This window comes from Bos mutus, chromosome 19 (genome assembly GCF_027580195.1).
Source record: "Bos mutus isolate GX-2022 chromosome 19, NWIPB_WYAK_1.1, whole genome shotgun sequence".
Taxonomy (NCBI): Eukaryota; Metazoa; Chordata; class Mammalia; order Artiodactyla; family Bovidae; genus Bos; species Bos mutus.
The window spans coordinates 7,279,846-7,295,695 of record NC_091635.1 but is presented as its reverse complement, the minus strand read 5'-3'; the positions used below and the strand labels follow the sequence as shown (position 1 = coordinate 7,295,695).

The window sequence follows — 15,850 nt, the reverse complement described above, 5'->3', positions numbered from 1 at the left end:
GGTAAAGATGTAGGCCAAGAAGAATCAAGTCCCTGGCTTGTCGAGACCTTAACCTCCAGGCACTGACCCCACCTGGGTGGCACCCCATAGTCCTTCCCCAAAGTCCAGGAGAAGCCATCAGGTCAACATCCTGTGAGCATCTTCTCCTCCTGACAGCAGAGAAAGGCCAGCCAGGAGTGGCCAGGGCCCTCCTACGGCCCCCCACCCAGGGATGCAGTCAGACAGACTCAATTCGGTTAACTTGTTATCATTTATTCCCAAAGAGAGAAGGCATGTGGTATTCAGATACAACCATGTACAGTTCATGTATCTGATTCCAAATAGCATAAAAGAACCGACAGGTTCTCCTGAGCACCAACCTGGTCCAAGGGATGGACCCCAGGGGGCAAAGGCAGGGAACCAGCTAACCATCGTTTCTATTTACATGGAAAAATCTCTGCACAAGTTAAAAAAAAAATTAAAATCTTTGGACCAGTCTGGCGAAGAGGTAATAAGGTGTTTATTAAAAACTTTTTCATCCAGAGGCAATTAACATTTATAATTTAAAACCCAACCCACTACAAAAGGGGAGGGGGGGAAGGGGGGTTCAAAATTGTGCAACATTAACAAAGGAACCAGGAGAGTCAGGGCCCGGGGAGGGACAGCCCTGGGCCGTGGGGGTCCCCACTCTCCTGAGGCCAGGAGCAGCGGCAGGCTGGACCCTGGGGTGCCCCAGCCCCTGCACGGCCCGGTGCTGGGCTTCTTCAGGTAGGCGGGGCCCCGTGGAGGAGCCCTCAGTAGTGTGATCACTGTGCAGGCTGCACACACGTCCCGTTCACTCCGCTGCAGGAGACAGGAACACCAGAGTGTGAGCCCAGACACGGAGGCTTTCCGGCAAGCGGGGGCACGTGTCAGGGCTGGGATGAGCCTAAGGGTCCAGGAGGGTGGGGACGGGGCCTCCTCCTTCTCCCACACCCCCCAAGCCCGCAGCAGCGCCCAGGGCCCCTACCTCCCCCGTTGCTGAGGCTGTACCCCACAGCCACTCGCTGAGAACGCCAATCGCCACAGCTCCTGCGTGGGCAAAGTCGGGGCTGTCACCGTCCATGGGACTCTGGACGAGAACCCTCACGCCCACAGCTCTCCTGGCACCTGGGGCCCGCCCCGGCGAGGCGGACAGTCACTCACCCTCGGTCTCCCTCCAGCGTGCTCTGGATCTCCTTCAACACCCCTGCAGGGCAGAGGCGGGGAGCAGAGGCCCGGTGAGGCCGGTGCGGGTAGGGCCGGATGCCCGCCTCGCTCCCCCTTCTGCTGACCCGGTGAACCGGCCTGCCCTCTTCAGGAAACCAGCTCGCGTTTCCACCCTGGCCTTCCAAGTAACCCCCACCCCCACCCCCACCCCGAACATCCCTCCTGCCAGCCCACAACTCCTGCCCCGACTCACTCTCGTCATTGAGCAGAGCGTGCTCCATCACAGGGCCCGACCTCCGCTCTGAAAGGCAGAGGCCAGGCCACGTGAGCCGTCGGCCCTCTGCTGCCCTGGCTCCCTCTCTGTGGGGGCGGGGGTGCTGGAGCCGGAGCCCAGGACCGCAAGGGAAACTGTGTGACCCCCAGCCCGAACGCCGCATGACCACCTGGGCTCCCCGACCCTCCCCAGCTGCCCTCGCCGCACCTCTGCCCCCACATGCCCCCGGCCCCAGAGAGACCTGTCTTACCCTCTCCATCACTCTGGCTCCCTGAGTTCCTGTGGGGAAGAGACCGTAAGGATCAGGAGGCCATGAGGCTTCCCATTCTGGCTGGGAAAGGGTGGGTGGGGTGGCTGGCTGAGTTTCGGGGGAAAGGGACTCTGAGCAGCCCCAGAGCGGGCACCCCAGGGAAGGCGGGGCGAGGAACGGGTGGAGCAAAGGCCACCTGCCCTTCCACCCACCTGGCTCGGCCCAAGGACTTCTCGGGGCCTGATCCGTTGCGTGGGCGGCTGCGCTTCTTTGATTCTGCTGAATCCACCAGACATCGGGGCTCAACTAGCCACTTGGTGGAAAGAGAGAAGCGCTCAAACTCGGAGGGTGAGATCAGGTAGAAACCTGGGGGTGGGGTGGAGAAGGCTGGCAGGTGAGGGCAGCCCAAGTTGGCCCTGCGGCTGCCAACAGCACTGCACTACCCACCCCCAATCCCCACACTGGGGGGTCATTAGGGATCAGAGCCTCCAAAAGTTCTCTGCCTGAGGAGCCTGGCTTTGGCCGAAATACCCCAGGCTGTCCTTCCCAGCAGCCCCCACGACGCAGTGGGAGCCCCAAACCTGGCCCAGGGGGTGGAGGCCCCGCCGGGCCCGCCCCCCACACACCTTGGCCGTATTTGGTGAAGACGCATGAGGCGATGCCGCTGACGTCCTCCCGGCGGATGCAGCTGTACCGCACCTGGGGCTTGAGCAGGGGCAGCGAGACCACCTGGACGTCGCCCAGGTTGGTGAGGACGGCCAGGTGATGCTCCCCATAGTCCTCAGCCCGACAGCTGCCGAAGCGGGCTGCGCTGACCCGCCGCACCCGCGAGCCCTCCAGGGCAGTCAGCTTCAGCTTCAGCCGGGCACTGACCTTGGGCAGCGTGAACACCTAGGGCGCAGGGCAGCCAGTCACATCGGTGGCCGGACCAGTTCGCAGTGCTTCATCCGGCCAAGCGAGGACTTCTCGAGTCCCTGCCCGGTGTCGCTGCTGGGCCTGGCCCTCTGCCGCCTGCCCAGCTTCCTGGCGAGGCCTGCTCAGCCCCAGTGCTCCTGCCCTCGGCACTCAGACGTGTGGTTACTGTGCTTGGACTGTGAGGATGCCAGGGTCTCTTAGTTCCCTGTCTGCATCTTCTCTCCCTTCCACAGACACAAGTCCCGCTTCAGTGTCCCTACCACTGACCCTGCGGACTCCACCAAGACCTCGCTTCTCTCTGGTGCCTCTGCAGCCCTCACACAACTACATACACAACTTTAAAGGAGTCCCAGTGGTTGTCCTTTGTGGAGGGATCCCTGGGGGCCCCGCCTCCTCCCGTAAGGCACCTTGAACTGCTCCTCCGACACGACGAGCAGCTGGTGGCTTCCCTGCATGTCCGGGCTCTTTGACAGATCGTGGGCCACTTCCAGGGGCTCTGGAAGGGGCACGCTGTGTCCGTCCAGCACCAGGATGCCCACCACGGGCGCTCGGTGCATTAGCTGGATCTCCTTGGCTGCAGGATGGAGGTAGGTGGTAGGGATGGAGGTGAGGTTGGAGATGCCACCCTGCCCCCAGCCTAGGCAGACAAGCACCCTCCCCCTGCCCAGCACTCACCCTGCTCTGCCCGCACTGGCTCATCCATTCTCCGCTCGGCAGGGGGCACGCGCAGGGCAAAGGCGTAGACAGTACCGCCATTGGTGCCAGCCCACAGCGAGGGGCAGTGGCGGGAACCTGCCAGGAGGCCGAGGTTTACATTTAACCCCTGGCTCTGGGGCTCAAGGGGAGCTGGGAGACCTGGCTCACTACCCGTGTGACTCCAAGTTCAAGCCCGCGAACTTCACAAGCCTCACTTTCTTCCTCTGTGAAATGGAGCTGCTGTGGGCCCTGCCTACGTCCTGGTGTAGACAGGAAGGGCCTGCAAGGCTCCCTGACAACCAAGGGCCCTGAGCAGATGATCCCAAGCCCAGGACGGCTCAGCCCTCGAGATACAGCAGCAAAGAGCCCTCGGCCCACCCTTACCCTGGCAGGAGAAGAGACACAGTCAGACAGCTTCCAGAGGACCTCATGCATTTCCCAATGCATGCAACCACTCTAGGAGGAAGCCACGCCACCATGTTATGGGGGAGAAGCAAGACCCAGAAAGGCTAAGTGACACATCCAAGGTCACGCTTCTAGAGCGCAGTGGGGCCTGGGTATGAAGCCAGGGCGACCAGACTCAGGCCGCATAGAGAAAGAGGCAGGTGCGGGGGCTCCAGCTCTGCCCGAGCTCACGAAGGGGCAACCCTCTTAAGGGCAAATCAGCCAGCAGTTTCCAACACACCCTCAAGCCAGAGGATGCTTGCCCGGGCTCCCCCATCTCAGACCAGCCACTCACTGTCCCTCAGGTAGGTGTCGGCGAAGTAGAGGGTCCGGACGAAGCCTGTGAAGGAGTCCTCTGCCGACCGCGCCTCGATCTTGCGCTGCACGGGCGCCAGCTCCATGTTCTGCAGGCCGGTCCGCTCTGCCCTGCTGCTCCCCTCCTGCACCTGCAGCGGGTGGGCGTGGCCTGAGGGTGGGCAAGGGCCTTCCTTCCCAGGGGGCATCGGATTGCTCCATGCTTCCCTTCCAGGGAGGACTGTCCACCGCGCCCCCCCACCATCTGCCTGGTCTCATGGACCGGAGGATGTGACCCCGAGGTGTTACAGAGACTGCCGTTCACACTTGGGGACAGAGAGGCAGGGCGATAGATCCGAGGTCACGGGGTCAGGCGGGGGTAGATGAGCCGGAGCCCGTGGCCGAAGCAGGCACGGCCGGCCCCGGCCTCACCTCTCCAGGAGGGCCGGCGGGCCGCCGCTTCCTGCTGGACGCCCGGCTGCGGCGGATCCGGCGGAAGGACTGACGCAGGGACTTCTTCAGGGACTTCACGCGGGACAGTGGGCCCTCCAGGGCGAGCTGGTCGCTGGGGTGCAGCGTGCACCTGGGGGCCGGGGGGGACGTGGGGCCGTCAGCACCGTCACGCTCTGGGGCACTCCCTGCCAATTCAGGCGCCGATCCCAGACCCGGTCCCGGCCGCCCTGGGTGGGCTGCTCACTTGACAAAGACCTGCCGCCGCTGCTGGTGGTCAAAGAGGCCGAAGCCATGGCTGGTGCCGAAGGCCACGAGCCGCCACTCGGAGTGCAGGGCCAAGGAGGTGACCACGGCCGGGGGCTGGCACTGCACCAGCACGAAGGGCTGGAAGCCGGGCTCGAAGTGCACGGGCCCCGGGCGGGCACACAGGCGCTCGTGGCCCTTCCAGCGGTAGCCCTCCTGGTCCCGCAGCAGGTCGGCCTCCACCTGCTCCACTGCGTGCTCCGCCTCCTCATCATTCAGCTCCAGCACGAGCACCTGGGCAGATGGCAGATGGGCTGAGCCAGCCCGGCTCCAAGGGACAGCTGGGCCCGAGGACCCCGATGGCAGGGGACCCAAGACACACACCAAGGCCCAGGGTCACAAGTGCCCAACCTCTGGCCCTTAATTCTGGCTTCTGGAGAAGTCACCATCCCAAAGGCCTCCTTCTAATGGGATCTGGGAACTCCTATTCACTGGGAAAAGTCAAGGGCAGGTGATGTTCCTGTCGACACCATCAGTGGGCACTCAGGAGACTAGCTCCTGGCACAGTGTGTGCATGCTAAGTCACTTCAGTTGTGTCTGACTCTTTAGACCCCATGGACTGTAGCCCACCAGGGTCCTTTGTCCATGGGGATTCTCCAGGCAAGAATACTGGCATGGGTTGCCATGCCCTCCTCCAGGGGATCTTCCCGACCCAGGGATCGAACCTGGTCTCATGCCTCCTGCATGGGCAGACGGGTTTTTTTTAACCACCGAGTCACCTGGGAAGCCCAGGCTCCTGGCCCTGCTGTCCCCAACGCCCCCACACAAAGCTGAGAAGGAAGCTCCTGGCCCTGGACCCTCTGACCACTCCTCCCCGCTGCTCCCCACACCCAGCCCGGGATGCTACCTGCCCTGCTGTGCCAGCCACAGCCAGGTAGCCGCTGTATTTGCAGAGGAAAATCTTCTGGATGCCCAGCCGAGGATCGTCACTATAGGGGTCAAAGGAGCCCACCTGCCAAGGGAGAGGAGGCCCGTGAGTGGCCTTCAGCTCTGGGCCTGACCCGCCCCCACACTCCCTGGTGCCCAAGCTCAGGGCCTCACCTTGCGGAGGGGTGGCCACTCTTCCTCGCCCTGGGCACTGAGGCTCTCGTTGGGTTCTGTGTCGGTGAGGAACACCCGCACGGTGCTGAGTTTGTAGAGCAGCCGCAGGCAGACGCCCGAGGCGTCCCAGAACCGCACCGTGCCATCCTCATGCCTGTGGGCGGAACCCGCCTGCCGCCCGTCAGAGGGCTGCCGGGCCGGCACGCAGCCCTCTAGGCTCTGCTCCCACCCCGCACGTCCCATCTGGCAGAAGAGTGCCATTGGCATCACCTACCCTGTTAGCAGCAGGTCCCTCTGTGGCGGGGCCGGGGCCAGGCTGGTGCCGCCGTCAATGGGCCACTCCTGGAGGAGATGATGAAGTTCATGGGCGGGGCGGAGCCTGCGGTGGGGCGGGGCGGGGCCGGGCCGAGCCGCACCTACCATGGTGGAGAAGTGTGTGCTCTGTCGGCTGCCAGCTGCTATGATGCGTTCCCAGAGCTTCAGCGGGATGTTGGAGACGTGGTGGGAGCAGGTGATGGCAGAGCAGTGCAGGGAGGCCAGGTAGGGAGGCTGGACTGGAGGCCAACCAGCCGTCTGCAGGTCAATCACCACCAGCTCCTCCTCGGCCAGCACCACCAGGGCATAGGGGTCATCGAAGGCTGTGGGGACAGGCCAAGGGTCAGGGGCTGCAGGACCCACAAGGAAGCAGTGTGCCCGGCCTGGCCCGGTGGAATCTGAGGCTCAGGGGCTGTAGCCAGGGAATCTGCATTTTACAAACAGGCTCAGGGACTTCCTTGGTGGTCCAGTGGCTAAGACTCCATGCTCCCAAGACAGCGAGCCTGGGTTCAATCCCTAGCCAGGGATTGAACTAAATCCTGAATGTTGCATCCAAGGATCCTGCATGCCACAACTAAGACTGGGCACAGAAAAATACATAAATTTAAATAAATATTTAAAAATAATAAATTATTTAAAACAGGCTCCAAATCCAACAATGCATAAAAAGAACTATATGCCACGACTAAGTGGGTTTCATCCCAGGTATGTAAGGTATCCCAGGTATATCAATATTTGAAAATCAATTAATGTAATATATTGTGTCAACAGGCTCAAAAAGGAAAATCACATGAGTATAACACTGGGTGCAGAGAAAGTGTTTAACAAAACCTAATACCCACTTATGATAAAAAAAAAAAAAAAAAAACCTCTCAGTAAAGAGAAGAATAGAGGAGACTTCCTCAACTTGAGGAAGAATATCTAGGAAAAAACCTACAGCTGATGTAATAATCGATGGTGAGAAACTTGAAGCTTTCCCACTGAGATCAGGAGCAAGGCAAGGAGGCCTCCTCTCACCACTCCTATTCAAGCACTAGCTAACGCAGTAGGACAAGAAAAGGACATAAAAGCTATGCAGATGATTGGGAAGGAAGAAGGAAAACTGGTTTTGTTCACAGATCATCAGTATAGGAAATCTAAAAGAACTGACCCAAAACTGGCCCTGGCTGCCAGCACGCTGTCAGATGTGAGGATGGAAGGGGCTGAGAAAAAGAAGAAAAGCAGGTTCACAGTCTCCCTCCAAAGAGCTGCCGGCAAGGCCTGGAGAGCACAGCCCAGGGTGACCGGAGCCATCCCACAGCCCCCCTCACCCGGAGGCCTTGGGCCTGTCGGGTCAGAGCTGTCCAGGGAGGAGTCATCAGGAGATCTCCCGCCAGGCCTCCTCTCCAGATTTCGACACCGGCCCTTTCTGGTCTTGCTTGTCACCCAATTTAGGAAGCTGACTCAGCGCTCTGTTGGCCTGGCTGAGCTCCAGGAGGCCAGCTCGAATGGCCCCACACTGCTATCTGCCCCACCCCACAAGGAGGGCTTCACTATGTCCAAGTGAGTGTTAAAGCCAATAGTGCAGATCTGGCCCTCTTTGGGCTAAGTCCCAGGTGAGCCACTGAAGGACAAGGAGAGCTTTAGGGTGGGTAGGAGGTGTGGCCAACAAGGACAAGCCCCAGGCCAGCAGGGAAAGAGAGGGAGCAGCCCCCGGTGGGGCTGAGGGACTCAAGGGCGGCAGCGCTGGCATCACCTGCAGGCCCCCCCTCTTTGTTTACAGGTGGGGACCCGTCCTCCACACCCACTCCTGCCCGCCTACCAGCCGCAGGGTCCACCTCGATGAGGACAGTGAAGTCAATGACGCGGGAGGTGAAGTCGAAGGCTGTCTGCTGGCCGCTGTGGACCACCGAGATGCAGTGGCGGTCCCCGTAGCTGGCCCGCGGCATGCCGCCCTGGAAGATGGTGAAGGGCAACCTGGCAGGCACAGAAGAGCAGGGGTGGGCTGGGGCTCACCTCACGGCTGAGCCGGCCGAGGGACAGTCCTGTGACTGGCCTCCAGGGCAGGGCCTGGGAGGGCGGCCAGTCTCCAGGCGAGTGTGCACTCAAGGTTCCCGGGAGGGGCTGGGGCGGACCCCTATCTTGTCCCAACTCAATAGCCCGGGAGAACGTGGGGGTGAGCAGCAGGGCACGCAGACTGTGGGCTGAGTCTCTGCCACCAGGCCCACTTCAATCAGATCCCATCACCCTTTATGCTTCTGTATCAAGTTTCCCTGTATGATTCTGTTTGGTAAGACAGAGTTTGGAAGCTGCTGATCTGAATTCTCTCTCCAGGAGGGTCAAAGGGAAAGAAAGGGAATATTTTTTTTCAGGAATTTGCCAGAGAGAGATATGAATGGCCCCCTCTCTGTTGCCTGGAGGCCCAGATGTGGGACCCAAAGGCATCATTTATGCACCACCTTCCCCAGGAAGAGGCCTAAGCAGCCTTTTTAGCTCCCTAGGAAGACTCTAGCAAGGGAATAGGACAGGGCACTGACACCTACCCCTGCTTGGTGGTCAGCCAGAAGATTTTGGTAATAGCTTTGCAAGGAAAAGGACCTAAAAGAGAAGGAACGAGCTCGAACGCTCCTCCCGCTTTCAGAGGCCCGTGGGCCACAGCACCGACCCCCGCGCACCCACGGAGCACATCTAGGCTTAGGAGTCTTGGCCGGAGCAGTTCCCAGAGAAAGCCACAGAGTGGGTGTCAGAAAACCCGCTGTGTGGCTGTCATCACTGCCTTCACCCTCTCCACCCTCTCCGGGCCCCGGCTTTTGCTCCTCTGAGTTGGGCACCTACACCTGGAAAGCAGGAGGTCGCCTGGGGACTGGAGAGGATACTGCCCCGCTCACTGGCGGGAGGTCCCCGGCGGCAGGCAGAGCACTGACCATAAGGCACACAGCTGCGCAGGGGCTCCGGCTTCGGGCTGTTGCTGGTCATGCGCCATTGGCAGTAGCTGCCGTCAGAATGGCAGCTGACGATCAGACGGCTGTCCCGCTGCCAGAAGACGTTTTCCAGTTGCTTCATGGCGGGAAAGAAGAAACAGCGTGCGTGGGCTGGGGTCGGGGGGTGGTCCCATCGCCTGCGCCCCCTGCTTCAGACAGGGGCTGGATGTGTCAGGTGGGCGTTGGGGAGAACCAGGTGGCACCCCTACCTGGCTGCTGAGGAAATGAGAGAGCACGCGGCTGCCCTGCAGGTCCCAGATGACGACGAGGCCCCGGCTGTAGCCGATAAGGATCTGGTTGGGGTCCCGGGGATGCTCCTGCAGAGCCTCCACCATCTCAAACACCCGCCGCTGGCGGGCCTCCTCTGGCAACCTGGGCAAAGGGACAGTGTGAGCCAGGTCACCGGCACCGACGCAGCATGGCTGAGAGTGTCGGCCATCCATTAACTACATACACGGCACCTGCAAAGCAGTGGGCGCTGAATGTGTCAAGCGTGGAAAGGCTGCTAGGACGCATCATCAAGGGGAGAGAGAAGTAATGCATAGAGAGGGACAGTAATGCACAGAGATGGAGAAAACCCTCCAAGGATGCAGACACAGCGGGTACGACCACCAGGAAAGGCAAGGACGTGGTTTCTAGGAAAGTCCATGGGGTGGTTACCTCTGGGGGAGGGAGGGAGCTGTGACTGAGAGGGGCAGGAGGGGGATCCTGGGGGAGGGGGGCGGGGCTGGCAAAGTTCTGTCTTTTCCCAGAGTTGGCTGCATGGACACTTGCTTAACAAGAATCTGTTAAAACGTACATTCAAATTTAGTGCATTTCTGTAAGGCAGTGGCATTCCATAAAAGTAGTTTTTGAGCCCCACAAAACAAAACTCTGTTATCAGTTCTCGTGGCCTTGAGCCCCTCCTTTTCTGGGCCTGGAATGCTGATGTGAAGTCTGGAGGTGCTGCAGCCAACAGAAGCCTATGAGGCAGCAGGCACGGGACCAAAAGCCAACAGCAAGGATGAAATGGAAACAGCCCGAATCCTGAGGGCGCTTCTATGCTCAAACCCAAACCTAACTTGCTACATTTAAAACAAGGATTTAGACTCATAGGAGGGATTCCCAGGGCACTCAGGCTAGGAAAGCCCAGCAAGGGCTCCTCCCTGACCGACTAAATGCCCACTGGTGTGGGTGAGGTGGGCGCTGGCTTGGCCACACTGAGGAGCAGGTCCTTCCACTGTCCTGCCTGCAAACCAGGAGGCCCTGGTGAGCACCAGCTATGCCTGGCCCCCTGCAAACAGTCCTGCTCCAACCATGGTCACACTGCCCAGTGTGAGTCTACCCTGCCCAGTGCTCAGAGGGACCCGGACCCAGCCCCAAGCAGGAATCTTCCCAGCCCAGCAACACCCAGCTCGGCTTGACCATCACCTGGGGCCTGAGGACTGCGAGTACGACAGGCCTGGGCCAGAGCCCTAAGGAAGCTTGAGCCTGAAGGGGCTGCAAATCCCAGCCCTGCCGTCTCCACGGGCTCCTGCTGGACTCCTCCATTGCCTCCCTTTGGGACCTGGCACCCCCTCCCCACCCCCAGACCTGATCTGAACTCCTCTCTACTTCAGACACCACTGTCCAGGAGCAAAGATTCTGAAATGATCCCAAAAATCCTACAGGTTGTGGCCGTCAGGCGCCTGGGGCCGTGGAGCCTGCCTGCGAGTGAACAAGTAGCCGAGACTCCAAAACGTGAGCATCAGCGGAAACTGCCCATTTGACCAGGGAAGTCTGGGCCTTGTCTGCCCTGCAGCAGAGCCCCCAGGCTTTGAAAGGGGCGGTACCGGTGCCAGGAACACCGGGCTGAGAGCGGCATCGTTACACGGTCTTTGTGAGCCTCCTTTTCCTCCCCATTAAATGGGATGACAAGTACTCCCAAGACCGCTTTTGGTGCTGGGGTGCTAATACTTTGGAGGGCAAGATTCTCAGTTTGGGGGACAGGTTGGGGGGTGCTCAGAGTCTGCCCTCCTGTCCCCACAGACTTTCCAGGAGAGAAATGATAAGCTCCTGAGGCATCACTGGGGCGGAAGGGAGGGGGCCGCGTCCACCCCGAGGGCACGAGGGGCCTGGGGCTCACCACTGCAGCACGGCGTCCGAGCTGATGGCCCGGTCCTCCAGCGTGCGGAAGGCTGGCAGCCGCACCGCAAAGACGTTGCCGCTCTCGGTGCCCAGGTAGAGCAGCTGGTGGGAGGAGTGTGGCAGGACCACAGTGATCTGCGTGGCGCTGGGGGCAGCCCTGAAGATGGGAAGGACAGCCTGTGAGCCGGCTGCTGCCCAGGCAAAGGGGGACCCACAGTGGGGGCAGGGGGTGGAATCCCCTGACTCCCTCAGTGGAGCCAGGGATGCCCAGGCCTGGGGTGCCCTTTAATGGCGTTCACGGCGATTCAGACCGGATAAACATATTTACTCTTTTCTGCCAAGGCTGCAGACCGATGGCAGAGAGCTGGGGCTCAGAGAGGATGGGGGGAGGTGGCCTGAAGCCCAGCCCGCTTCCTGGCTGGGAGCAACAAGACGAGTTCTCACCCTGGGGGGCCGCGCAGCGTGAACGTCTCATCTTCCTGCAGCTCCGACACCCCGCCTTTGACCTTCAGGCTCCACAGGTGCAGGCTGTTGTCATCCAGCAGGGTGACCAGCTGGCACTGGGGAGGAAACGGGGTGGGAGTGGCCGGTCTCGTTAACCAGGGCAGGGCAGCGTTCCCGTGGCCTCAACACAACACACCGACACACTGGGGCTGCCCAGGGTGTCAGAGATGCGGGTCATGAACTGCGGCTGGGGAAGGGCAGGTTTGTCCCGGGTCCTCTCATTAGCACCAAACCCAGTAAGAAAGGTGTGGGGTGGCTCACCTGGCCAGGCAGGAAGTGAATCTGCACCACAGTGTTGTTCTCACGGTGTAGGCCCATGAACTCCACACCTGGGGCACCATAGCTAGGAGGAGAGGGCTCAGGAAACAGCTCCAAAAGGCAGGACCCCCAACCCCCGGCCTGCCCTCGGAGTGCAAGTCCTCAGCAGAGGAGGGCTCCCTCCCCCAGGCAGCGGGACCCCTCTGTGTGGGGGGTCAGGTGGGGAGGAGGCAGCAGTAGGCCAGCCAAGGACAAGGTCCAGCAACCTGACCCCCGAGGGGCAAGTCAGCCAATCAGGGAGGGCTGCCTTGGCAACTGTCAGCCTGCCCACTGCAGCCCCTGGCCTCCCTGAATCCCAAAACCTGACCTGTAGGAGACCATCAGCCACCGCATGGTGGCACCCGTGAGGAGACACACAGCGGGCACCTGTGGGCCCACCCACGGCAACCGGGGAGTGCGAGTCTTAGCACTGAGAGCTGCAACCAGGATATGGCCGTGGGGCGGCAATGATTAACCAGCTGAGGGAGGGCTGAGCCCTGTGGGACCTGGCTTCTGCCCCCCTGTTCATACACCAGCCCCTGCCTAGCTCCCCGCCCCCATCCGGCAGCAGAGGAGCAGGAGGGAGTTTCAGCTTCGCCGAAGGAGGTGCCAGCTGGGCTCTCCCCATGTGACCCCTACCCCCACTTCCCAGTCCCCCTGGGTCCCACCCTGGGGCCTCAGGTCAGATCCAGGGGTGGGACTTCCAGACTTGTAGCCCAGCCCAGGCCAGACGGCCTGAGCAGTGATCCCCGGTCCTGGCTTCTGAAATAGACCCACTGGACCATGTCGACCCTCAGGCCAGGGAAAGACTGTAGGGACAACCAACCTGTGTGCATGCGTGTGTGTGTCTGTGTAGACTGTCCCTGCCAGTGTGTGTGTGTGTGTGTGTGTGTGTATGAGGGAGTGCACATGATCAGGGGTAGAAACTGGAAGAGCAGCTCCCTTAGCACAGCTCCTCTGACCCAAGGCCACCCTGTCTCTAGTTTGGGGCCAGTCGATTGATTCTTCTGGGGTGGGGGTGGGGAAAGAAAAACAACCACAGCACCACTGCTTGGCCCATCCCTGGCCTGCACTCGCTGCATTCAGGGCTGACTCCTAAGAGGGTACTTGGAACGTCCCTGGAACGAGAGGGGTCATCTGCAACTTCTTTTTATATGGACAGTGGAGGAGTCTTTTCTCGAATCTCACCAAGGCCAAGGCCCCCAGCCTTTCCAGGGCCTCCCTGGGTGGGAGCCGGGAGGACAGAAAGGATACAGCTTGACAGCTCCTGAGCGGGTGCCGATGGCCAGGATGCGCAGGGAGGGGCTGTAGCCGAGGGCGCTGGGCTGGTGGGGGAAGCCATGCTCCACCGTCTGCAACGAGAACCAGGCATGCACGGGCCTGCAGACACGTCCCCTCTGCCCCTCCACAGCTGGGGGCAGGGGTCAGCGCCGGAGGGTGGAGCTGCAGGACAGAGCCACCCGTAGCAGGAAGGAGGAATTCAATCGCATCCGGGTCCCTAGCTGGACTCACCTGGGCCACACCCTCTGTCCATTCCTGACCTGGTCCTTGGCCACGTGGCCCTCACTGGGAGCTCATTCTCCCCAGACGCCTCAGGGGCCCCCTGCTCTCCAGGAACTCTGACACGGTTACTCCACCGCCTACACTGTGGGGAGCCCACCCAGCCCTCCTGCCAGGGTGTGGGGCAAGTCTGTGGGGCCGGCACAGGGCAGGCACCAGGCGGGTTGGAAGCCTGGCTGCATCACAGCTCCAGGTGGGCGTGTGGGGTCCGACAGAACCCACAGCCGCCCTTCCTGACTCTGGGCGACCCAAGGCTCCTCCGGGGCTGAACACCTGCCACTGTGAGCTCTCTTCCACCATCTTCCCCCGGTGGAAGCTTCTGGAGTGCTTGTCACAGACACATGCCTTTGCTCATTTCTCTTTCTAGAAATAATACATGTGGTAGAAAACCTGGAACATACAAAGGAACCTGAGAAAGAGAACAAAAGTCACCCACACTCTCATGACCGAGCAACCCTTGCTAGCAAGGCCGTGTGTCCCACTGAAGATGTGTGTGGCTCTATACTTGCAGATAGCGACCTCAGAGGAAGGCAAACACTCTATGTTGTCACTTATATGTGGAATCCAAAAAAATACAACCAACCAGCGAATATAACCAAAAGAAGTAGACTCACAGATATAGAGAACAAACTAGAGGTTACCAGTGGGAAGGGGTCAGGAAGGGCATTCAGAGGTGGGCAGTGCGCAGTACAAATGACTGAGTCTAAGACAGGCTCAAGGACGTATCGTACAACATAGGGAATAGAGCCAACACTTTGTAATAACTGTGGCTTCCCCGATAGCTCAGTGGGTAAAGAACCTGCCTATAATGCAGGAGACCCCAGTTTGGTTCCTGGGTCAGGAAGATCTGCTGGAGAAGGAATAGGCTACCCACTCTAGTATTCTTAGGCTTCCTTTGTGGCTCAGCTGGTAAACAATCTGCCCACAATGAGGAAGACCTGGGTTTGATCCCTCGGTTGGGAAGAGCCCCTCGAGAAGGGAAAGTATGCTGGCCTGGCGAATTCCATGGACTGTACAGTCCAAAGAGTAGGACACAACTGAGCAACTTCAATACTTTGTTCAGTTCAGTTCAGTCGCTCAGTCGTGTCCGACTCTTTGCGACCCCATGAATCGCAGCACGCCAGGCCTCCCTGTCCATCACCAACTCCCGGAGTTCACCCAGACCCACGTCCATCGAGTCAGTGATGCCATCCAGCCATCTCATCCTCTGTCATCCCCTTCTCCTCCTGCCCCCAATCCCTCCCAGCATCAGAGTCTTTTCCAATGAGTCCACTCTTCGCATGAGGTGGCCAAAGTTCTGGAGTTTCAGCTTCAGCATCATTCCGTCCAAAGAAATCCCAGGGCTGATCTCCTTCAGAATGGACTGGTTGGATCTCCCTGCAGTCCAAGGGACTCTCAAGAGTCTTCTCCGACACCACAGTTCAAAAGCATCAATTCTTCAGCGCTCAGCCTTCTTCACAGTCCAACTCTCACATCCATACATGACCACAGGAAAAACCATAGCCTTGACTAGACGGAACTTTGTTGGCAAAGTAATGTCTCTGCTTTTGAATATGCTATCTAGGTTGGTCATAACTTTCCTTCCAAGGAGTAAGCGTCTTTTAATTTCATGGCTGCAGTCACCATCTGCAGTGATTTTGGAGCCCCAAAAAATAAAGTCTGACACTGTTTCCCCATCTATTTCCCATGAAGTGATGGGACTGGATGCCATGATCTTCGTTTTCTGAATGTTGAGCTTTAAGCCAACTTTTTCTCTCTCCACTTTCATCAAGAGGCTTTTGAGTTCCTCTTCACTTTCTGCCATAAGGGTGGTGTCATCTGCATATCTGAGGTTATTGATATTTCTCCCGGCAATCTTGATTCCAGCTTGTGCTTCTTCCAGCCCAGCGTTTCTCATGATGTACTCTGCATATAAGTTAAATAAGCAGGGTGATAATATACAGCCTTGACGAACTCCTTTTCCTATTTGGAACCAGTCTGTTGTTCCATGTCCAGTTCTAACTGTTGCTTCCTGACCTGCATACAGGTTTCTCAAGAGGCAGGTCAGGTGGTCTGGTATTCCCATCTCTTTCAGAATTTTCCACAGTTTATTGTGATCCACACAGTCAAAAGCTTTGGCATAGTCAATAAAGCAGAAATAGATGTTTTTCTGAAACTCTCTTGCTTTTTCCATGATCCAGCAGATGTTGGCAATTTGATCTCTGGTTCCTCTGCCTTTTCTAAAACCAGCTTGAACATCAGGAAGTTCACGGTTCACATATTGCTGAAGCC

General features: G+C 59.2%; 1 protein-coding gene across 4 annotated transcripts in view; it reads right to left on the bottom strand.

Annotated features, from left to right (window-relative positions):
- Window positions 1-270: 270 nt before the first annotated feature.
- Window positions 271-15,850, bottom strand: part of LLGL2 (LLGL scribble cell polarity complex component 2) — a 36,656-nt gene continuing 21,076 nt past the window's right edge. For 3 of the 4 annotated variants that reach the window (XM_070389076.1, XM_070389077.1, XM_070389078.1), the window contains exons 3-26: window positions 13,274-13,371; window positions 11,984-12,065; window positions 11,663-11,778; window positions 11,217-11,375; window positions 9,322-9,484; window positions 9,056-9,188; window positions 8,675-8,729; window positions 7,954-8,108; window positions 6,258-6,475; window positions 6,112-6,179; window positions 5,838-5,991; window positions 5,644-5,748; window positions 4,738-5,030; window positions 4,473-4,623; window positions 4,042-4,192; window positions 3,282-3,398; window positions 3,014-3,180; window positions 2,318-2,582; window positions 1,904-2,057; window positions 1,692-1,720; window positions 1,421-1,468; window positions 1,165-1,207; window positions 989-1,050; window positions 272-822 (exon numbers count right to left, since the gene is read on the bottom strand). In XM_070389076.1, the coding sequence (XP_070245177.1) occupies window positions 815-822; window positions 989-1,050; window positions 1,165-1,207; window positions 1,421-1,468; window positions 1,692-1,720; window positions 1,904-2,057; window positions 2,318-2,582; window positions 3,014-3,180; window positions 3,282-3,398; window positions 4,042-4,192; window positions 4,473-4,623; window positions 4,738-5,030; window positions 5,644-5,748; window positions 5,838-5,991; window positions 6,112-6,179; window positions 6,258-6,475; window positions 7,954-8,108; window positions 8,675-8,729; window positions 9,056-9,188; window positions 9,322-9,484; window positions 11,217-11,375; window positions 11,663-11,778; window positions 11,984-12,065; window positions 13,274-13,371 (2,994 nt within the window). In that variant the 3' untranslated portion in view covers window positions 272-814. Of the gene's footprint in view, window positions 823-988; window positions 1,051-1,164; window positions 1,208-1,420; window positions 1,469-1,691; window positions 1,721-1,903; window positions 2,058-2,317; window positions 2,583-3,013; window positions 3,181-3,281; window positions 3,399-4,041; window positions 4,193-4,472; window positions 4,624-4,737; window positions 5,031-5,643; window positions 5,749-5,837; window positions 5,992-6,111; window positions 6,180-6,257; window positions 6,476-7,953; window positions 8,109-8,674; window positions 8,730-9,055; window positions 9,189-9,321; window positions 9,485-11,216; window positions 11,376-11,662; window positions 11,779-11,983; window positions 12,066-13,273; window positions 13,372-15,850 lie in introns of all 4 variants that reach the window. The other variant, XM_070389079.1, reaches the window with a different exon arrangement.